This window comes from Anoplopoma fimbria, chromosome 13 (assembly GCF_027596085.1).
Source record: "Anoplopoma fimbria isolate UVic2021 breed Golden Eagle Sablefish chromosome 13, Afim_UVic_2022, whole genome shotgun sequence".
Classification (NCBI taxonomy): domain Eukaryota; kingdom Metazoa; phylum Chordata; class Actinopteri; order Perciformes; family Anoplopomatidae; genus Anoplopoma; species Anoplopoma fimbria.
This window is the reverse complement of record NC_072461.1, coordinates 10513092-10536873: the sequence shown is the minus strand read 5'-3', so window position 1 is coordinate 10536873 and position 23782 is coordinate 10513092. Positions and strand designations below refer to the sequence as shown.

At 44.2% G+C, this 23782-nt stretch overlaps 1 protein-coding gene across 1 annotated transcript; it reads right to left on the bottom strand.

The window, feature by feature from the left end:
• Nucleotides 1-3754: 3754 nt before the first annotated feature.
• adamts12 (ADAM metallopeptidase with thrombospondin type 1 motif, 12) lies at nucleotides 3755-23270 on the bottom strand. Its single transcript, XM_054610671.1, has 24 exons — nucleotides 23124-23270; nucleotides 22615-22973; nucleotides 17123-17300; nucleotides 16805-17013; nucleotides 16630-16713; nucleotides 15718-15842; nucleotides 15427-15576; nucleotides 14563-14706; nucleotides 13632-13776; nucleotides 13436-13528; nucleotides 13149-13294; nucleotides 12868-13037; nucleotides 12420-12553; nucleotides 12139-12259; nucleotides 10893-11140; nucleotides 10491-10632; nucleotides 10242-10368; nucleotides 9362-9572; nucleotides 8057-9262; nucleotides 6725-6877; nucleotides 6370-6546; nucleotides 5662-5808; nucleotides 5384-5537; nucleotides 3755-5240 (listed from the first exon to the last, which is right to left on the bottom strand). The coding sequence occupies exons 1-24, from the start codon at nucleotides 23239-23241 to the stop codon at nucleotides 5125-5127; spliced, it is 4857 nt and encodes a 1618-aa protein (XP_054466646.1). The 5' UTR covers nucleotides 23242-23270; the 3' UTR covers nucleotides 3755-5124.
• Nucleotides 23271-23782: the final 512 nt, after the last annotated feature.

The window sequence follows — 23782 nt, the reverse complement described above, 5'->3', positions numbered from 1 at the left end:
CTCTGTTTTTATTTTGAAGGCACACATTATTCGGTGACATATCAAAGAACATATCAACTATGATTCCTATCAACGACGTTTGAGTTTCTTTGGCTGGCATTTCTTTCTCTTCCCGTAAAAAGCCATGATGGCATTGTTGCTCATGCAAACTACGCTGTTTGTTCTTTTTGTACTGCTGCTGCCCGCCAACATAAAATGTATCACTTCCTGTGTGTCATGATTTTATTTTCTTGATAAGGAACTGCTGGATCCCCCCCATCTAAACACTAATTGGCTGTAAGGAGTTGTAAAACACACGTCATTCAAACTGAAAAACGAACGGCCATGTATGCATGTATGCATCAAAGTCAACGTCAAGGAACCATCACCAAGGTGTCTGCCCCTGAGTGGTACTCAGCAATGTGTGCACTTGTAGTGCTGTTGGCCGTTAGCCAAACACACCGTCCAAGACAATAAAAGGGAGTAAAACTGTTCTCCCCCACTGTGTCTCTGGGTGCAGAGTAGTGCCTGGGGGTTGAGAATGCATCCAGCTGGCAACCCAAAATATTAATCAATTCTGCAGCGAAATGTGAGATTAGCCATGGACAGACACTGAGGTGCACACACACACGCATGCAAGTGATCGCATAATCCTCCTTGCAGAGATAGTAATGAAATTGCTGATTGTTCCTGAACATTAACATTTGCTTATTCCTGATCCTTGTGGCAGCAGGTGGATCCAGCACTGAGTACCATGCAATCTGCTCAATGTACTGTATCACATTAGCAAGCCGAAACTTGGAAATTCACCTCATTCATGTCATGTGTCTCTGATTTTGCTTGGCCTCATTTAAAGAATATTGGCCCCTTCCTTTTGGTACACTATCATTAAGCAGATGTTTCACGAAGAAAAGCACCTCACTCCAAGTTACTTAAACTCAAATCCATATGTGGCCTGTGAGTCAAACGCACGACTCACAAACAACCATACTGACCTATGGGAACCATGTGTGTGTCTGTCTGCGTTCCCTGGGGCCCGCTCTGTGTGTGCTGGGTCAGAGGAGGCCGAGGCTTTAATAAAGGAACAGGCCTGATACAGGGATGCCAGTCTGACTGCCTGGGGACATGCAACCTGATGGGGTCCAGATGAGAGCCACCAGACCGGGCTTCTCCCTCCAAACCAACAGCCAGTCGGTGCACGAATGCACTGACTTCTTCCCCGACCCTCTCTCTTGGTTTACAGTGGGATTTGAGGGGTAAACCGCCAGATTAAAATAACATTCTCCCTTAATGGTACTTAAAAGGTTTTCAGTGATCACAGAAAAATGTGTTACCACATGGTGCAAATACATGACATGTGGTAACACATGCTCAGCTCGCACAGGAGGCCTCCTTTTTTTTCTGTTGGTCATCAAACGTAAATATTTAATTTGTTCCTGGCCGTTGAGTTGGCGGGTGTCTGGTAACTTACAAGATGAGGTTGCTGTTTCCTGCATTACAGGGATCAATAGATGTTTGTCATGTTATCTTCCCCCTCCTGAACAGGCACTTACATTATCTTCAGTGTCAGTTTCAGTAGGGCAGAGGAATTTACTTACTGGTCAGTCGCTGGATCAACTGATGCGCTCTGATTGTCTTTCTCGGGGCAACGTGAGGTGACATTTTACAACCGAAGTTTTAACTATAATCAGTATAATGATAGGCAATATGACAATACATACTATAAGAGAATGTACATTAGTCGTCCATCAGGGATTTTTTTTCCAAACTGTTTATACCGGCGTTGCGGGCAAAGTTGCAAATCAATGAGCAGGATCGCTTTATTGAATTTGTGGATTTCTAATTGTTTTACATAAATGTGGTTTAAGGTTATTTTTTGCAAGTTTCAGATTATGTATATCACCTCTAGAATGTTCTTAAAATGGGGATGGCTGAGCAGGCGGCTCACAGGGTGCTAACAGCACTAACAGTGCAAACAACATCAACAGTGCTGAAAGAGCTAACAGTGTTTACCTGAGGGTGAGTGCTTCCGCGTGGATGCCGTGAGTCGGGACGGTGTTATACAGCATGAGCACAGTGCTGAACAGCGGCCATGAGCTAGCCATTGGGGCACAACAGAGAGACTCATCTGGCATGCATGACAGGTCTGACTTTGAAAACAAAGTACAGAGAAACTTGTAAAACAACGTACAGAGGGAGAGTGACTACATTCTCTGCTCAGGTAGAAATTATTCCACTTTATCTTTGCATAGCAATTGCTCTGAATCACATAAAACCCAGAAGTATTTTGTATTGTCAGGTATTTAATTTGTGGATTTGCCAAAAGCAGATCCATTTTATATTTGTTTTAAAGAAAATGTATTCTTCTATATTGTGATAGAGGATTGTAACTATATGGACTACCCTTAATACTAAGCATCAAATACCACAACTCCTACCAAAGGAACAATGTGCTATAGTGAAATTGTTTGCGTCTTGCATTGTAATAATCAGATTAAACTAGATAATATATTTTTAAAATAGCTTAAATGAGAATGTTTGTGCCCTGGAGCCTAACACTTACTCTCTGCAACAAAAATGAGGTCCAATATTCAAAAATTCTATAATTAAGTTTGTTTAAATGACCAATATTAAACATCCACTCAAACAAAGGCAACTTTTATAACACTTGTTTTCTTGTGGAACACACACACTCAGTGCTGCATCAACAGAATTCGCACCTGAAGGCTTAAAAGATTTAGCATTTTGTATTCACCACTAACATCCAATCCTGCATGCTCTAACCATTATGCCCTAAACCTTTGGAGGCAACATCTGTTTGCTACTGTTGGCATTGTGCAGGGAAAGTCTGGAAGAATCCACAAACTTGAAGTAGATGCTGGACTATTGAATCCAAACCCACAATTGTTTGGCTTTAGAACACTTGCACATTGTGTTGCACAAGCTTTTAAAAGTAATTTTATGGTTATTTTTGCAAACTTTTTTTTTTTTTAGAATACAACCAGTCAGTTACTTGGTTGTTGTTGGCAGCAGAAATACAGCAGTGCCAGGTAACAGCCACACTTAGTTTTAATAAGTAAAGATGACAGTATTTTAAAATTAGAATTTTATCAGACTTTCTCATTAACTTTCAAAATATGTCTAGAACACAGAGGGAAATTTAAAACATTTAAGAGCTATAAAATACATTTACTGAGATTTACTGCCGCTGTGTGGTCCAATTACGGATATTTTCAGGCATTTCCTGTTTTTGAATTTCAATCGCTTCTTTCTATTGAGCAACATGCTGTGATGTAACACAATGAGAGATGCGGTTAGGTAATACAACTGGATGGTGTTTGCTTTGTCATGATAAAACACACACACACACACGCGCACACACACACGCACACACACGACTGGTTTTAAGGACATCATGCTCCACATTGACCCAGTATTGTGTTACTCCTTCCATGACTGCTGACTAACTCTTGGTCTCTGGCTTGAATGATAGCAGGGATAATCAGACTGGGCCAGCTTAACCCGATCCCTGAAACAGAGCCTGGTGCCGCCGGTTCTGGTGTTACACATCCAGCAGCCTGTGGTGCTATCAGGCGAGAATGACCTTGTTGACATGAAAGGTCATAAAGCAGCAATGCAAAGAAGTGTTGCTGCTGTAATGCTCTTGTGCACATTGCATCAACTCAATTTTTTTAAATTGTTGCGATAAATGGATTTAAATAATTGACCAACACATTAAAGATACACAAAGATTTTTTTAATTTCATGTCTCAGTTACAAAGCAGTTCAGTTACAAACATCTTTTATCGTCACATTTGTCGGTGGAGACGTGAAGTACAATGACTGGTAATGGTAACGCCTGTACAACATGATACAAACACAGCGGCCATCTTTAAAAAAAAGGACCTGAGAGGGATGACCCGCAACACCTCTTTCTCATTGGTCGACCTCACACCAGAGGAGGAGCTCCACAGGTTCGACACGAAGAGCTGTGAGGCTCCTGCAGCCGATTTGAATTACAATTATCGACAATCGTGACAAAAATGACAAAAGCAGGAGGTTAAACCCGGGAAAAATGTAAACACACAGCGCCAGCTCTGAGGACAAGACCACAATTCAAGCAGTAAAAAAGCTAAATACGTGGGAAAAAAAAAAAAACAATCAGATTTTCATTACTATTAACAATTTCATAGAGGTCTCAAAAAAAATCTTTATTTACATTCATTTTTTACCAGCTCACATTAAAAAAATATATAACTGGTAAGCTGACTTTTGAATCAACAGCACCACAAATATAAAAGCACCTTTGGACCAGAGAACAATGTACTGTATGTCTGTAGGTCTTTTACTGAATCGAGAAGCTGCACACTGTACCTCATGATGTTAATTCATCAAAACTGTGTTGTTAGTTAAATTGTGCTTTGATTATTTTTATTAGTAATTTGACTTTCTTTTATGGTTTTGTTCAGTATGTTTCTACTGAATTATTGTCCTTTGCACCAGTTAAGTCAAATTCATTTTATGATGCATTTTGCAAACTGTCCTTAAAAATCCTTAAACTTGCTAGTTTATATATAGATATATAAGTATTTATTTATTTTTATTCTCTCACCTCAATTAACATAAAGCGCTATCATTTGTTACAGTCTGAATGTCTATTCATCACATTATAATGTTTTTATGGAACCTAGCAGAATCAGTGGAACATTTTTACAAAGACCTAAATAAGTAAAAAACAAAAGAAATAATAATAATAATATAGTACAGCAAAAAGTAGGTAAAGCGTTACCTATGTTTTACCTTACTATTAATAATACCATTATAGTATTACTATTTTATATATATTTATCCTTTTTGATGATGAATAGACATGCAGACTTTTATAACTGTTAAAGCTTAATGGTCATCATTCCACACATTCCACACATATATATATACACATACACACACACACACATATATATATATAGTTCTGTATATATTTAATCTTAGTGTTTGTGCTGCGCTGCTGTAGCACTTTGGTTTTTGACATCTCAGTAAGCAGATAGCATAGCTTTACATCAGTAAAGCCAGGAAGAGGACACAGTAAGTATTACTGTGGTTGGGATATGTCCATATTGTAAGAAATGTGGGTGTGAACCCTGGCTATGACCCACAGGTGACACAACACTGTCTTTGGACTGACCTGAGAGAGCAGCGACCTAGCAGCTTTAGCTTGTCACAGAAGCGGGAGGACATGGTGTTCTTCCTGCAAACTGGACCTGCACGAGAACGAATAGGACACAGAAGTCACATGCAATGAAACACTGGAGTACAGATAATATTGAGTGTATTTCGAGTAGTTAGACCTGCTAGGCCAGACGGACAGACAGACAGACAGACACATTGAGCCTTGCGTACAAACCTGTGTTGGTCTTGCATTTCTGCATATTGCACTTCCTGAGTGTTTCTGGTTTGGAAATCTTCTCACAGAGGCTGTTTGGCATTATGGCCGAATCCTGCTCACTCACACAGTTGACTTCACGCTGCTGCAGACCCCCACCACAACTCACTGAGCACTGCAAAGTCAAATGCAAACAGAGTGATCATTTCAGTCCAATACTACCAGCCTAGGTTTTTTGATTGCGAACAACATTTAAAAATGCCCTATATATCTGGATATATCGCTCATGTGTGACTGACCTCCTCCCAGTTCTCAGCCGTCCAGTGAGTGCAGGGCTTTAGATTGCACGCCTCTGTGCTGTTGGGTCTGAGCGTTGCGCTGCAGCGATGAGGCGCGGGGCAGTACACCAGTCGCTCTCTGACACCATCGCCACAGCTGCCAGAGCACTGAGTAAAAACACAAGGATTCAAAGGAGGTATCTAATTTGAACAGATATCCAATCTCCCTGCATTTGCAACAGTATAATATTGGAATTTGTGGACTAGGGTACGTCCTAAATATCCTAAATACTCCATGTAATACAGTGGAGGCTATATCTTGAGACAGAGAAGCAATAACTGTGGTCCTTGGTGGAAATGGTTACGAGAAAATGGGGTGAAATTCATAAGAATAATTTGGATACAGAACCCGACAAAGCAGATTTGTTATCAAAAGGCTAAAAGATTAGGAATTTTCATAATATATAAAAGTGATGATAATTTTGTCACTGGATGATGTCATTACAGCGACAACCGAAGATACCGTAAACATTTTTTTCCAGAACATTTAATTTATTGGTTGCTGTCCGTATGTAAACAGAATTTCAACAAATATAAACATTTTTTGGGGGAAGATTACCATCTCTAGCTTTAAGTCTTGAGTTAAGACAAGCAGTATATTTACATAAACATGTCTAACTCTTTAAAAAAAAGATACATATCAGGATTTTACATGTATAATGTTCTTACTGGTCCCCATGGTGATATGCTCCAGGTCATACAGGGCTTGTGTGGGCAAGTCAAGGTGCTGATGGGTCTGCTGGACATGGCCTGACAGTGGAAAGGTCTGAGGGGACGTTTGCTCTGGGAATCAACACACTGGACTTCACGGTACCTCCTGCCCACCACCGCACAGGAATCCGGACACTGTGGCGACATCACGGCGCCATATATGGCTCAGAAATACACAGCAAGTAAAGACTGAACTGACAGACGAGAACCCATTTCGCCATATGGAAAAGTATCGGATAATAAGCGTGATTGTAATTAGGTATTAAGTGTAACTGTCGGATTCGGTGACTGGAGGAAATCTAACGTTACTCACCTTGCTCCAGCTGCCACTGTGCCAGGTGGCACAGGGCTGCAGGTGACATGTGCGTGCAGGCTCAGGTCTCTTCATGCTGGCACAGTCCTCATCCTTCTGGGAGCTGCACACCACTGTCCTCCATATCGCTCCGATCCCACACGTTGTCGAACACTGGGGAGAAAAGGGTGACTTATTATTGGGTTTATCTGTGTGCTAGGAATGTGGTTAACAACTACCAGAAACTCTTTAAGACCTATACATGATGTTTTACATGTTTGAGCCTGGTTATAGCAGATAACTTTTCATGAGACCATGAACATTTAGGTGCAGCTTTAATGCAGTTGCAGGCAGGGCCAGTTTTGAAAAAAACAAACAGCTGACTTTGATGAAGAAATTCTCAAATTATTTCCATACGTTTCCCTTATTATGTTTTGCTCATTGTTGTTCTGCGTTTTCTGGTAACATTCTGCTAACACACAACAACTCTAAATTGACGCTCAATACTCGTATAACAAAACATTTCAGGTGTCTGCAGAATAGACTGTAAATAATAAGTGGATGTTGTCACCGTGATGTCACTCATTGGTTAGTGGACTTCGGTTTTGAAGCCTTGAGCTCGGCACTTTGGCCGTTGCTATCTTGGTTTTTGGTCGTCGCAATCTTGTTTTTTTTGCAACCAGAAATTAAACGTGAGAGCAGAGCTAAGTGTAACCAACCGAAAGCTGAAGATTTTTTCAGGCAACCAGAATGATCCAATTAACTTCCATGAACTGAAAACACATTGTGAAATATGAAAAAAAGACGAAAACACGGACAAGACCAGAAAACACTGTGGTAGTGACCTGTCAATCCCAAGTTAGCCCCGCCCTAAAGCATACTCCGCTTTATGGTCTGTTTTACTCTAAATGGACCATAATTTACAAATGAACATCATGCTGTATTGAAGAAGACTTGAAACTAGAGATTGAGACCATAAACTTATGTTTACAATGTTTACTGAGATAATAAATCAAGTGAGAAGTAGGGTCACTTTCTAATAGACTTCTATGCAATCAGACTTCTTTTTTCAACCAGTGGAGTCGCCCCCTGATGACAATTGGAAAGAATGCAAGTTTAAGCCACTTCTGCATTGACTTCACTTCTCACATCTGGAGGTTGCAGCCTGATCTGTAGCTCAATTTGCCAAAGCTTTCAATTTCATAGCAGTCCTAGCATGTCTGGAAGGGTGGATCTTTCAAACTTATGGTATGCACTGGAAAAAGGCCAGCATTTAAGTAATTTCTGTGGGCTACATGCTAATTTATTGGAATAGTTTTTCATATAGTAGGATAATATGGTCATAAAACCCACCTCGCTCCAGTTTCCTACATCCCAGAAAACATCCATGCTGACTGGCTCTCTGGCCATCAGGTTGCTTTGGTCACTGACGGAGCTGCTCATGGGACTCTCCGGTCGCTGGTTTTGACCTTTGGAGCGGCTGCCTTTGGGCCAGGAAGAGGGCTTTTTGGCACGAGAGGCAGGGCTGTTTTTCTTGGGTGTCACCGCTGGCTTCTTCAGTGTGACTATCGTCATTGTGGACTGGGGTGACGCCGAAGTGGTGAACGGTTTCCACGCAGTTGTGGAAGGAGGAGCTCGTGTCGTTCTGATGCCAGCTTTCGACGTGACTGAGCGGTACATGGGAGTGGTGAGGGGAACCCTGTGTGTCCGGGGGCTGTATGGATTAATACGAGGGGTGGTGTGGGGGCTGGAGGAGGGATAGCGGTGAGTTGACCTGGCCCATGTTTTAGAACTGGTGTTCTGGGTGGGGTAGGTGGCTGTGGCTGCTTTGGTTGTGTGCATGGTAAGGGGACTTGTTTGCAAAGTGGGCGTGGTGACCATTTGTGGTGTCGGCGTGGTTGATTTAAGAGGATTTTTGAGGTATGTAGATGTGGTGACGTCCAGATCAATAATCCCCTCCTCCTCCTCCTCTGTTGTCCTCTCCTCAACAACGTAATCGTACCCGGGAGTATACATCGCCACATTTGGCGTACTTCCCTCCTCTCCTACCTCCCTCTCTTCTACCTTTTCCACGTCAGTTGTTTTTCTGTCCTTTTCGGAGTTGACTTTAGATGAGAAAACCCTCTCATCCTCATTTATCCTCACGACATTGAGCTCATGATCATCAGAGTCTACGTTTTCAGGGGTTGTAGGGGTTGAAAGTGAGGTGGGGGTCAGGGTGAAAGCGGTTGTAGTTTTTGCGGCGGTGGTTTTCTTCCTCAAAGTGATAGCAGAGGTGGGTGCCGATGTGGATGCAGCTGTGGGAGCAGCTGTAGCCGCAGCGCTTGTGGTGGGAGCCCAGGTAGCTTCGGGATTCTTGGTCGGGTGGCTCTTTGGTGGGTAGATGCGGCGGTATTTAGGAGCAGGGCCGGGTCGTCTGCGAAGACTTGAGTTGGGGCAGCTCTGCAGGGCGCACAGCGATCTGGCCCGAGGTTTGGCCGAGACGTCGCAGGTCTTCTTGGGTGCCAACGCACACGTGACCGTGCGTGAGCGAACGGCTCCGCCACATGTGACGGGGCACTGCGAAAGGAGAAAGAAGACAAAGGATGCGTTAAGTCTGAAAAAGGCGGCGATCTGTAAAAAAAAAAGCTTAAGAGTAAAAATTGGAGGAAAAGGTACCTCCTCCCAGTTGCCGACGGCCCAGTCCTGTCCACAGGCTACATCCCTGTTGCACGGCACCACGGGTTTGGGTTTGGGGAGATGCTTGCACTCGACCGGGTGGAGCACCCTTTCCTCCCCCAAGACCGTACGGACACAGAGCACTGTTCGCTTCCGAACCCCTTCTGATCCACAGGTGACTGTACACTGCTGCCAGCCGCCCACCCACCACCTGGACAGAGAGAGGAAGAGACTTTAACGGGGACCACATGGTAACCACTCTAAAATGTTTAACAATATATTGCCAATGCAATTACAGAGGTTAATGTTTTTTTAATACCTTGTTTGAAGGAAAACACACTATTTTCGACAAAACCATTTTTCTTTAATTTTACCAAAAGAAGCCAAAGGTCTAAACTGTTATCTGTTCGCAAAAACAAGCAAATCTGGAAGAACTTTGCCAAAGAAAGAATAAAGTCTGTAACCGGCAAAGTATTGATTTAAATCAGAAAGTATGTCATCAAAGAAGAAGTTAACAAAACTAATAATCTAACCGGGTCATTGATTTAAACTTTTAGTACTTGACAGCTTTTAATATGTACTATGAACACCAAAAAAGCATTGAAATATATGAAATGTGAGATGAAAATATCAGTGAGTGAAATAATTGTGTTTGGTTGGATTTTATCATGACTGGACTAACTGAAAAATCTATATTAAGGCAGTGAAATGACTGCCTTGTACTTAAACCAGCCATAATATTCTATGAATAGCAAGGTAGTTATTCAATATTATACCGGCAATGATCATTAAGAAATATTTGTAGATCTGAAACCAATGTACAATATGTTTTCAGGTCAGAGACAGAAAAAACTGTTAAAGAGCATTTTAGAGCAGGCACCTTGCAGGACAATCCATATTCTTGCATTTTCGGTGTCGGTCTTCTGGACGGCTGGCCAGGCCACACAGAGACTCGTCCACCACCCCCACGTCCACCTCAAAACACCGCACAGGCTGCTGCTGCTCACCTAAAACGGCCAGGGAAGACAGGAAGCAGACGATAAGGCTCTTGACTAAAATGTCACAGAAATCCTCCAACTACCACAAAATTACGAAACAGTGGATTGTTCTCTTCAAATGATACACCAACCTAAGCCGCAGGTGGTGCTGCAGTCTGTCCATGCCCCGTGCCTCCACCTGTAGAGGGGCTCGATGACCTCATTTCCTGTATCCTTGGTCTTCTTGAGGGTGTACTCGTACTTTATACCCAGGTTGTTCTCCTGAAACAGCAACTGGACAGCCACATGAATTATTATGCAGAGAATCGTTTGATCCTTGAATGTTTGACTCTTTAGTTTGATTCCAGCATCTTCATCTTTAAAACATTTGAGAAAACAATTAGACAACTATTTCTCTATCCCTGATTGGTTGAAATTCGCATTACTGATTACTTATATAGATCACGCAATATTGAAACATTTCCTAACCGTAAATAAAATGACCCTCCACTCCCTTCAACCACATTAAAACCCGCCGCATCGAGTTGGCCTACCTGCAGCATGACGGGCCGTTTGGTGGGTCCGGGAGCGGTGAGGTTCTCCATGTTCCCGCTGCGCTCGTAGTAGAACGTCGTGCCGCCGGCCTCGTACTCGCCATTCCATTGGATGATGAAGTTGCCGTTGAGGAAGTACTCCTCCTCCGACGTCACGCTCCTCAGAGCCAGGAAGTTACCCGCCTCCTCCACTTCCTTCACCAGGATGTCCCGTGCCCCCTCGGGTATCACACCCACGTCCACGTACCCTGGGAGAGTCGTGAGGGGAGTCAGAGTCACGGCGAGGTAATAGATGGCCCACCATGGCTGCCGCGCTCTTGCATCCAGACTACCAGACAGTTTCCTCTCTGATCTTTAATGGAGGGTGGGCTCAGTGTGTGGGGGTGGCTGGCATGTGTGTGTGTGCGTATGTGTATGCGTATGTGTGTGTGTGTGTGTGTGTGTGTGTGTGTGTGTGTGTGTGTGTGTGTGTGTGTGTGCGTATTCGGCGTGGGGGCACTGCCCTGTCTCTGTTTTTTATTGTGTGTGGATGGGGGGAGTACGAAAGCAGCTATGAGTCGGTCTCTGGAGTTTAATGATGTTTGTGGGAAGGTGTGTGTTTCTGTGTTTGTGCAAAGGGTGGTGGGGGGGGGGGAGGTTTTCCCCCGCTCCAAGCCTTTTGAAGTCTTACACATCTGGGCCAGTTATCTGGAAAGGATGCTGTGCGGGGCAAACGCACACAGACAGAGAGAAGTAGAGAAGGAAAGGAGGAAGGATGTTTCTTTTTTATGGTTTTAGAGCCTTTTTCTCTGTTAATTCATCTTTGCCATGTGCCGATTGTGCAGTAGAGTTATAATTTTTCCAAGCACAGTAACACACACACACACACACACACACACACACACACACACACACACACACACACACACACACACACACACACACACACACACACACACACACACACACACACCAAGTGCAGCCAAGGACAAAAACAGCTGCACAGTGTGGACGGGAAGGCTGCCATGACAACAAAGGAACAACACAATGGCGTAACGCTAATGAACTGTCCTGAAATGACTCCCCCCCCCCCCTGTGGACATGAATTTAGAATATCTGTGCTTTTTCACACTCTTCAAAGCCTCTTCTCATTAACAAGTTGCCTGTTTTGAGTTTTTTTTTTTTTTTAAATTGGATCAATTCTTACATGTGGGTAATTCAATTAGTTTCCAGCTGCTCGAATGCCTCCTTTTGTGTCAGAACTCACCAAAGCCCTCTCCGTTGTCAAACGTCTTGTAGATCGTCTCGCAGCTCGTGCCGTCGCCCAGGCACACTCCGCAGCGGTCCTCCTCGGCGTTAGAGTCGATGCCGTAATCGCAGCCCACCGCCTACGGACACAACATAGGCACGAACACATAGGACCATACAACAAAACACTCCTTCTCATATTAATTACACTGCAGCTTGTCTCATATCCTTCTCTACTATAACTTCCCCCCCGCCACCCGTCTTTCTTTTTTCTTTTAGTCTCTTACCCAGCCACACTACCTTGCACACTCCGTTGACGCAGATGTTTCGGGACATGTTGTTCATGAAGCACGGCGTCCCGTCCGTCACAGTGTCGAGCATCCTCTCCGAAAAGTACTCCACGATTGGTCGACAGTGCAGCTCGCAGGGGTTCACTAAAGGTCGGGGAGGAGAGGAGTTTTAAGAATGCTGCCCTGTGAGTCCAGTTTTGGACCTTTTCTGAAACTTAAACCACTCGGGAGAAAGTTTATTGTAGAAACAGCAATTTGAATTTGAATAAATAGCACAAATCACACTAAAAGAATGTGTGCAGATTCCAACGAGTACAATTACTGCATTGAACTGTTGCATGCCCCTGCTGAGAACCGGCAGATGGAGCAGCTGCATCACTGAGGGGCTTTCTAGAGTAAATGCCGCCCCCTGCTGGGTGACATATACAATCACACGTCTGAGGGCTTTGATCACTCACTTGGGTTAGCCACAGGAATCCACTGGTAGAGCTCATTGTGGTAGGCCACTGTGTCAAACTCGCTGCACAGCATCTCTCGGAAGGTCGGCTTATTCTTCTGGCAGGGTTTGGTGTTGCAGGTCCGGTAGCGCTTCCTCTCCCCCGTGCAGTATTTGCCCCCGAACTCCGGTCTGCGGAGAACACAGTAGAGGTGCTTTGAATCAACCATAAGTTCCCTGGATGTCATCTGCTTGTGGAAGACATGCAAGTGGTTGAAATGAATCTAGAGTCAGCTATCTTACTTGGGGCTGTTACATTCCCGCTCTGCTGACTGAACTCCAGTTCCACAGGTCCTGGAGCAGTGAGACCAGGTGCTCCACTGGCCCCAGCCTCCGTTCACCGTCTCTGGGAGTTTACCCACAATCACGCACTCTCCCGAGATACACCACTGTAGAGAGAGGGAAAAAAATGACACTAGTAATATGAGACATTTAATACTGGGGGCCTCTATATCCGTAGCCACCTCCATCCCCCAGGGGCTAATGAAATCCACACCCTAGCAAGACAAAGCAACCCGGGCACCACCCACCTTCTCCGGTCCGCAGCGGGTGCCGTCAATGGGCGAGTCCAGTTTGGAGCGACAGGAGCCGTTCACCGAACACCAAAGAATCTGGCAGACGTTCTGAGAGATTAAAAAAAAGACACATATCCACGAGGGATGAGAAAAATGGAACTCTTTTCTTAGAGGATTTCTGACAGTTGGCGCCGAGGTGCACGACACTCACGTCGACCTCGTGGCAGAAGGTGGCATTGGGGCCGTACTGGAGCTGGCACTGGTGGTGCGTGGTGTAGCGGATGCCGAGGCGAGCCAGAGGGGTGGTCAGGTCCCTCTTGGAGGGGCGGTCATCCAGACAGAAACCCCAGCCACGACTAGGACAGAGAAACAAAGGAGTGATATTAAATGTGTGATCTTTTGATAGAGATGAAGAGGAGAAAAGGGGCTCAAAGTTTGAGAGAAGGCCTTGCATGTGGCTACTTGTGTGCTTTGATCATTCAGTAAAATAAAAAAAAATGATAATATATATAAAAAAAAACATTTGCTTATATTCCGCACTGCAGTCTCCTAGCCCAGTATTAAATTAAATGAGGTGATGGGAAATCTCTGAGAAAATGACTTGCTTAACTATTCTAAAGCAGATAATGCTGATTCACAAAGTCTGGTAGGTCGGAGTGAACTCTGACCTCTGACTTTGCTCCAGACAGGAATTCTTGAGTTCATCATTGTCACAGTTTTAGGATATTTGTGCAACACCCTCTAACGTTCCTTTAGGCTCCTCTTGCTTTTTTGTCATCTGCTGGATTTTCTTTTGCGCTTGCTCAGCACATTTGCACCCTCGTCATGGTTTGCTACTCATGAATGTCTTCATGACTATTTGTTCCAACAAACACACCACACCCATTGGGTTTAAATTAAAAAAGATAATAAATTGCACCCCTCCATTCAAATCCGCACCAGCACATCCACTTTATCTGCATCCATGGAAAAGATTCACTCCCATTTCCACACTTGACTTCACAACCCTGGCGATTCATACAATTTTGCAGACCATGTGTATTTCCCCATAAAGACCAAAAAAATGCATAAAATCTGAATTAATAAGATTGGAATTTTTTACGATTCGTGGCTTCAGAGTAAAGTATGAAACGCAGCCTTACTCGAGGAAGCGTGTGATGTATTCTTTGGAGCAGGAGGACCAGGTGAGCGGCGAGCTGTCGTACATCAGCTGTCTGGACATGATGAACGGGTGCCTCCCCTCCAGCTCGCAGTCGTTCCCCTGACCGTCGTGATGGATTCCGAAGCTGCGCACAAACATAAACCAACACCACCATTAGTTATGACATTTTCTACACAGAAAAAGAGTCATGCTAGATGGCCCTGAGCTGTCGGCCCTGCCTCTGAACAAACGACCTGCTGACCTCAACGGAACTCTACAACGACACGAGCAAGTAACACATTTGTTTCCTCTTTTGGTTTTAAACGTTTCCTGTGAGAACAAGGCAGGAAAGTACAGTCTTTTCTCTCCCGAACTTTCTCCAAATCTGTGTACATGACATATACATTATATTAGTAGCATATAGTGTGGAATTGGATCTCATTTTAGGTGTTTAGGTTAAATGGAGAAAGTTCTATCACTTCATGCATTACTCTATCTAAACAAAGTGACAACTCTTGCCTTCATCCAACTCAGTCACACAGTCCTCATAATCAGATTTGGATTAAAAAAATGTTTTCTACTGATTGAACTGACACTGAAGCTACAACTAAACAATGCTCTGGGTTAGACAAATGGGATTAGACTGAGAAAACTTCTTTGTCCATTTACTTTCAATCTTATTAAATGACCTCCAACTAGAATTAGTATCTAACTAGGTACTATTACTAGGACATTTATTGACGCAATTATATTTTCCTCTATGGTGACAGATCACTGGAGCGGGACACTTTCTTTGTCACACCGCAAATTGTTACAATATTTCATTATTCGGGGAGTTTTATGACAAGCACAGACGCAGACTGACCTGTGGCCCATTTCATGAGCGACGGTAAAGGCGACCGGCAGTCCAGAGTCCTCGTTGATGTTGCAGCTGCGGTGTGGTTGGCACATCCCAGACAGATGGGACAGACCCAGGGTCTCACAGGGCTGGTTCATCCCAGCACAGATGTCTTTCCTGGGGAGGAAGCACAGGCTCATTACCTGTTATACATGTCCCATTCCCACCATAAGAGGACAGCCGAGCATCAGAGCATGTCGTTTCATTTATCTATAGATGAGGCTGACTTAAGAATGCATGCGCGTGTGTGTAACTTGCCTCGTGACCAACACAGCCACGTCATGGTGAGCTGGGTGCGTGTCACTCTGTGGATTGAGGTTTTTCTGCCAAGCGCAGAAACTGGCCAACGTGGTGTCCGCATGGTGAACGATCTTCAACCCTTTCTGCAACAGACAGCAGAATCAGAAATGACATTCTGCACATCTTTAGCACTATTTAGATTTTTATACATACTGGCATCTCAAGTTTATTTCTTTGACCCTTTCACTGACTTTATTTCCAAAACAGGTGTTTGTATACACAATTGATGATTTTTTTTTGGGTCAAGAATGTTCTGCAAATAGGGTTCACTGTATGACATTTTATGAGGACAAACATTGTTTTTTTTCATTATCAGTCCTCCAGGATCTTGTTGTACTTGTGTCAAATTGTTTTCCAGTTTGTCACACTGGTTAGCCATAGGTAGAAGACTGGAATAAATCAAGGCAAGTGCATAATGTTCAATGGGGCTGGAGACTCAGTGTGCACGGAGCCTGAACCACAGTCAAAAGGATTAATAGTCCAGTTGATCATGACATTTTAATTAAAGGTGAAGTCAGTAGGGTCATCAGCAATGTTAACTTTCATCTAAATACCTTTGAGAGCATCAGGCACCATATTGTCTCCATCCACAAAGCTTTTTGTATTCTTAAAGTATTAGATAGAAATCGTCACTGCAATTCCCTGAAAATGTAGAATTTCTTCAATTTTTGCAACAATAGATGCAAATTAGTTAGAATTTTGCCGCCCTTGCAAAAATAAACTACAAAAAAAGGAGTTTCCTGCTGAGGAATGCTTCCTCAGTGGGATAGTTCATTGGAAGGAATTGGAAGGAATGCTTCATTGACTTGCGTGTGCTTTTCTTGCTCTTGCCTTAACATATGCATCGTCGAAGGAAAAAAAATGTGTTACCTCTTCTCCCTGGAGCAGAATGAGGCGAACCAAGATGACGTGGATGGCGTTCCCGATACTGGCATCATGAAAGATCCCAGCCACCTATCAACACCGAAATCATCCACCAATAAAAGTATTTAAAAAAACACTTAACATAAGATATGAAGAGTTAAATATGAATCCAACTCTTCACCATGTTCATGATGGTGAAGATGTAGGCCTCCACGTTATCGCTGCCGTGGTATTCTATGAGCTTGGCGTCGGCCACCACCATGGTCTCCACCCAGCGCTCTCTGCTGACCGAGCGCTGCCAGCGGGACTGAGCCCAGTCCTCCCCCCTCTGCTGCTCCCTCTCCCACGTCTCCCTCTCCCTCTCCACCTGGACAGAGTCGCTTGGGGCATCTAGATCATGGACGATGGAAGACATCACTCACGATACGCTCGTGGCTAATCCTCGCTTGACTCAGGCGCACACAAACATCTGCAGTTCCACACACACTCAGATACACACCATGAACTCCGCAGGGGCTGGGTGTCTCTTTGGATTCCACGCTGCGTTTGTTTCTCTGACGTTCTGTTGGAACTCTCGGATAGACGATATGGGGCTCTGGAGTCCCCGCAGGATCATCAGGGGACTTCTGGACAGGTTCGATAAAGAAGTGTCCCTCCGGCAGCGAGAAAAAGCCTCTCTGAGGGAAATAAAAATGAACATGCATGGAGTAGAAATGAGTGAGTCTGGATCAACTTCCTGTGCAATGAAAAATCAAAAAGGACAAATATATATTGTCTCTGTTTATTTTTAGGGACATGAGGTGCTGCTCAGTCACAGCTACAGATTGTTAATAATGATTTAAAAAAATGATTCAATTCATCCTAAAATCGTGCCTAATTATTTAGTGTTAAACCATTTACAACAACCAATCACCAACAACTCAATAATTCCCACACTTCAAGAGGTTGGACTTTCTCTGCTCAAACAAATTACCATTCCTCAGTAATTTCCATCTGGGTGGAATCCATCATTAGTCATCAGATCTAAATATATGTTATGCTTTCTCGTTCCCCGAGGCACATTCTCTGTCTGTTGCTGCAGCAGAAACACAAAGACGTTTTCCTAAGTATGCCGTGCGTGTTCTTACTGGTGCAGACTGTTCAGTTGCCGAGCAGTGAGTTTTGCAGGCAAACGCAAACATGAATGAGTACTTGGATAGGGTGCCCTCGCACACAGACGCACCCACATGAACACACAGATCAGCGCAAACAAACAAAAACCTCCTGACTTTTCCTTCTAAAACCTAGAACAATTTGAATGTCTCAAGTCAACCTAAGTATTTGCAAGTTCTCATCATTTGGTTGATTGTGTTTGCGTGCGTGTTTGAATGAGACCAAACAAGTCCAAACTGTTCCCGGATGAACCCTTCCCTCTCCCCTTAAACCAACTTGCAAAAGTCAGAATGAGAAAGAGATACATACTCATTTTCTAGACCAAACTTAAGGAATAAGCACAACTGCGTGAAATAATTTTAATTTATTTTCCCCCAGCAGGAATTTTGGATGTTTTCATGTGCATGGAAAAATGTATCCAGGATATTTCTTTAAAAACCCTATTATGTATTGAATCTCACAAGACCAACGCTAAGAATTCCTAGAACATGATAGTTGATAGCACCTGATTCTTGGATCTCTTCACAGTGTTTAAGGAGCCAGACGCAGATGTGAAAAATGAGGTCATGCAGTGCTTACAGTTGTGGTTCCTCTGGGTCGACCCCGCTGTTTACTGCTGTAACTCACTCTTCAGATTTCTGGGTCAACCTGACACGTTTCTTGTGTTTCAGCTGCATTCATTCAGCGGGCTGCAGAGCTCTGGCTGAGTATCATGTTTCTCCATTCAGGGAGTTCAGAAAGTGCAAATTCTAGCGTAGCACTCCCTTTGGAAAGACTATATTACTCCACCAGTAAAAGTGTCCAGAATCTGGAGCAGAAACTTTGGATACAACCAAGCTGCTCAGGCTTGTTATTGGTGTTATAGCCAAGAGAACCTAAACTTAGACCAAGTCAAGACCAAGACCAGAGTGTATTGAGACAAGACCTAGACTTTGAACAGGTAAGACCATGACAAGACCAAGACCAGGGTGTATCAAGACAAGACCGAGACTTTGATGAGTTGAAACCAAATCAAGACCAAGACCAGGATGTATTGAGACAAGACCAAGACCAGAGTGTATCAAGGCAAGACCGAGACTTTGATGAGTTGAGACCAAGTCAAGACCAAGACCAAGATGTACCAAGACAAGACCGAGACTTTGAGTAGTTGAGACCAGTTCAAGATCAAGACCGGAGTGTATTGAGACAAGGACGAGCCTTTTAGGGGTTGAGACCATGTCAAGACAAAGACCAGAGTGTATTGAGACAAGACATAGATTTTTGGAGGGTTGAGATTGTGACCATTCCGATGACGAGACGAGGCAGAGACCTTCAAACAGTGGTCTTGAGACCAGTCTCGAGTACTGCAATGCTTCTTGTCATTTCATGCAAAAATCATCAGAAAAAGAACAATAACCACAAACAAAAGTCCTCTTTATATAAATATTTATGTCAAAACTCAGATTAAGGGAAGCAATAATTAAGAGGTTTTCCACTGACTCATAGCGTGGCCTTCAGCCAGGGGTCCCTGAGTTGCCGTGGACTCATCGACAAAGCATGCAGGCCGATATGTCTGCTGGGAAAGCTTCCCACCGGCCCCATGCAGAAAAAACGCTTAGCTTGATTTCACCGTTGCTCTGTATCTCAACAACACACTCTTCTTTGCCAAGGTCAACATAACAATAAGATTTGTTACTTGTGGTCCGTATAAGGGCAGGTTCTCTGTCTCCTCTATGGTGAACTTTCAAGTGAGTCCCAGCAGCAAGAAGCAGGTGGTGGGGTGCAGATCGACCAGGAAGGAATGCTACAGAGAGGCCCATCCAAACACTCAGGCTGTTGCTCTGCGTGATCTTTATGATCTGCATACCAAATGCAGCGCTGCACTGCACGGCTTCACTGGTACAGTGTGGTTATGGTGTTACTTGTGATCCTTAAATCACCACATGCAGAACCTGTGTGATGTCTGCGCTCAACCAACAAAGACAACTTGAAAGGAAACCAACTACGACTTCCATCTGAGCAAAAATAGGGGATTATTATTCTATTTTTTGCTCTTAATCGCGAATGCTCAGTGTTGCACTTGAGTTAACAATTGCCACCTCTTCTCCCTCTGACTCCCCCCGCCCCCTCCTCCTCCTCTTCTGACCTAGAGGAAGCGTGTTTGGGCGCGAGGTGCCAGAACCCGGGGAAGTTACCATAACACAGGTCTGTGTTCTAAATACATCGGCCATGTGGAACTGCTTTACTTCTGTTTCCTGCTTCTGTGGGTTTTTGTAGTGCTGGCCAACTGGGTCTGGATTCAAAGTCCCTGCTGTTACGCAGCCCGTGGCCTCAGCAGAGTGATTAGTGGGACCAAAGGAGAGGTGGGGGCTGATGGTGCTCGTTACTGCAGTGTGATCAATCCCAAGAAATATTCTTACACAACTGGTTCTCTGGTCCACACGATAGTACTGCCTTTGAGCTTATTCTCCTATTCAGAGGTCAGTTGACATTATCTTTTTTCATCTTTCACTGTGTGAAGAAACATTTCAGCTAAGAAAATGCCAACATAATGGGTCTGAACTTGCAAGATCGTTCTTTGTGCTGTGCCTTGGGGATTACCTAAGACTGCACTGAGAGAGCTTTGCCTTCGCTTGAAAATAAAGGTTTGCCCCAGGGAACCAGGGGAGAAAAAAAAAAGACACCCCATCCAGTCCATCCAATTACTGATGTCCTCGCAGTTCCACATGTACAGTGAAGAGCGAAGGGCTTTGTAAAGAGACGTGATCATCTGTAGAGTAAATATTGCTCACTGTAGCACAGCTCCACTTGTGACTTCATTTTATCAACCAGAAGTGAGCGTTTAAATGGTGCTAATGAAGTGGTAGATGGGACCACGTTTTGGCTTTTATGGCCTTTTAAAGTCTTCATCCTGCTCTGTCATCACAAAGTGCTTCACTAACTTAGAAAATACATGATTTGATGAACACGAAAACAACGTTATCAGCACCATTTATATCCACCATGTTCTGAGGAACAACCATTCAGAAAGAGACGAAACGATAAAAAAACGACAAAGAAATTAGAGTATGCGTTCAATTATTTTTCAGGCAAAAAGTTATAAAAAAATACAATGAGAAGATTTGCTGCTTTTATTTGTCTTGAATAACAGTAGACTGAATATCTTCGGGTTTTGGAGTATCGCTTGGACAAAACAAGTCATTTGAAGACGTCACAATGAGCTCTGGGAAATTGGGATGTGCTTATTTTTGTTATTCTTTAAATATTTTATAGATTAAATGAGTAATCAATAACAAAGAAAAGGATGAGCTCATTCATCAGATAATCAGGAACCACTAACGGATCCCTTTTTGAAAAAATGCCCTCCTAACTTTTGTAAACCAATGGTTAATGATGTCTGTGTCTTTGTTTTTTTTGCTATGTTTCCTGTTAGTTTCTAGCCTTTAGTAACTCCCGTCTTCATAAACAAAAGGATTATCATGTATATATATTTCAAGGAAGTCCATCTCAATATGTCTCCTTAGGGTGAATGACCTCTGCAGCAGCTGGCAGGGTTTCCCTCCCACATCTGTCTGGCTGAGTCTTGCTGTTTAGTGGTCTCTCTCTGTGGTTTGAGCTGCTGTAAACCATCTTCCACAGAACAGGAAAAAAAAATTAGCGGAACATATCGTGGTGGTTCCCCTGTTAGGTCGGAGGGAAGGGAAACACTGGGCATTCGGGATTGCAGAGTGCGGTAGGTTGTAGATAATTGGAATCAGAATGATTCAAACGAATGTATTTACGAGATTTGGCAGGAAGAGTGCAGTGCAACCCATGCAAGCATAACAGAGAAGCGGGAGGCAAGACCCTGCAAGGAGAGACATTCCCGCTGTGACACAAAAAGACACAAACTCCAAAACATTCTTCTGGACTACACACGGACACATCGCTGAGTTCGCTTCCTTTTCAACTACCTCTTCCTGTTTTGTTGTCTCCAAAATATAATCGGCGTGAATCGAATGGATCAGTTGTTATGTGAGCTGGAGGGCGTCTTTTGAGCAGCTCTTATTTTTAAAATAAAGCTTAAAAACTCAATGAGCAACTTGAATTTCTCCAGAAATGTTGATGTGGCACTTCGTATGATTCAAATTATCCATAGGTTGAGCTGCTCCCTTGTCTTTCTGCGGTCCAGCTGTCCTCGGTCCTTTGTAGTTTTGAACAGCTTTTTTGATTGGAAACATTTCAGTCGCATTAATTGATAAAAAAAGAATCTCTGAAAAAAAACATACAGTATGACCCTATTTCCTGTCTCTCCATCTGTCAAAGCTTTTTCTTCCAGACTATAAAAAAAAAAGAAAGTGCCAAAATCTAATACTGAAACCCCATCTCATTGTAGAACAAAGTAACAGCGCACGTCCAAGGGTGGGGGGTTTGCAGAGATAGTCTCTGCAGGGAACGGACAGTAATGTGAATGAATGAGGATGAAAGTACTGAGTGTAAACCTCTGAGAGACCAAAAAAAGACATACGGGGTCTCTGAGGTTGGCCAAGGAGCAGCAGCCGTCAGCGGGTCTGCTGCACGGTTGCTCTGCAAACAGTATCAGGAAGTCTTTTGAAGGGCAACCCAACACAGAGGGCACTGTCAGATGGAAGGGTTTGCTCAGCAGCCAGTGACTACCTCCTGAACCACATACCAGCTTCCTCTTTGCCTTCTGTGCTTTAAATCAAAAACCTGTCTTCCAAAAAGAAAGATTTAGGGCAAGCTTCATGTGGATGAGGGGATGGATAAAAGCGTCTGCTAAATGACTGTAATGTAATGTAATGTAATGAAGGAGACAGAGAAAATTTGCTTTAATGCACATAAGACTATGCCAGTCCTTACCAGACCCTCACAGGTGCTGATGGCAGCGGTCCCTCGCACGTCAGGGGCCTCCACCGTGCCGAGGAGGTGGCAGGAGCTCTCCCCGGGCCGGCGATGCTCGGTCCTGCCGGCGGTGCCGTTCCTCCTCTCCAGGACGTAGTCCCTCGAAAGCAGCTGATCATTTGTGGTCAGGTTAAACATCAAAGAGCGGCCCCCGTGGTCGACCTTGTAGTAGACCCGTCCCTCTGACCCGAGGGGTCGGAGGTCACGCCTGGCTCGCCCACCCTTGAAGTGGTGAGCCAGGGAGTGGGAGACGAACTCCCCATCAGCGGTGGTTTTCACCGGGTGGACGGTGGACACATCTGACTTGGACAGCTGACCTGCAGAGACAAACATAATAGAAGGGTCCTCGATTCTGTGATGATGCACTGATTGCTTTCATGTTCAGTGCACGCTCATATTAACATGCACTTTAAACTTTTAGCATGCACAGACCAAGTATCTTCCGATTGGAGCTGCACCACACTGACCTTGTTCTGCAAAGAGGGAGAAGAGTCCGCCGGAGTCGGAGAGCTCTTCGTGGCCGGCTGCCAAAGTGAAAACAAAGTGCAGCAGAAAAAGAACCGGGCGCTCGCGCGAACATCGCATATTTCACGAAACCCGAACTCAATACCGCTGCAGAAAGAGTGGCGGGCATCGGGGTTCCGGTGGCGTTAGAGGCGACCACTTCGATCGTGCGCTGCACCGAGTCATGACATGACATGAACGCGCTCCGATGAGGGACTGGGAGCCCGCGTGAGCGCGGTTTAAAGAGGGAGAAAAAGCTCCGCCGGCTCTGCGGAGGGGAGGAGGGGAGGAGTGTCCTCTGGGCTGCGGCGTCTGCTTCTCTCTTTGCAGGAGGAGCGGTGATTTGAACGAGGCGCTGCCTGTCATGTGTCCAGACTTGCACCAAAATCCTCCACCAGCGGCGGATCATTTAGCACGAGACAATTTACTGCCTCTCCAAAAAAAAAAAAAAAAAAAAAAGGGCTTGAGGATACATTTCTTTGGAAACAATTTATTGATGCTGAGAGGAATTATAGATCCACCTACAAACATAAGTGGTGTTTATTAATCCACCAATCGGAGTTGTCCCAGTTTTTAAATATAGGACACACTTGGCAGCTGTATCAGCCATGATATGATTAAA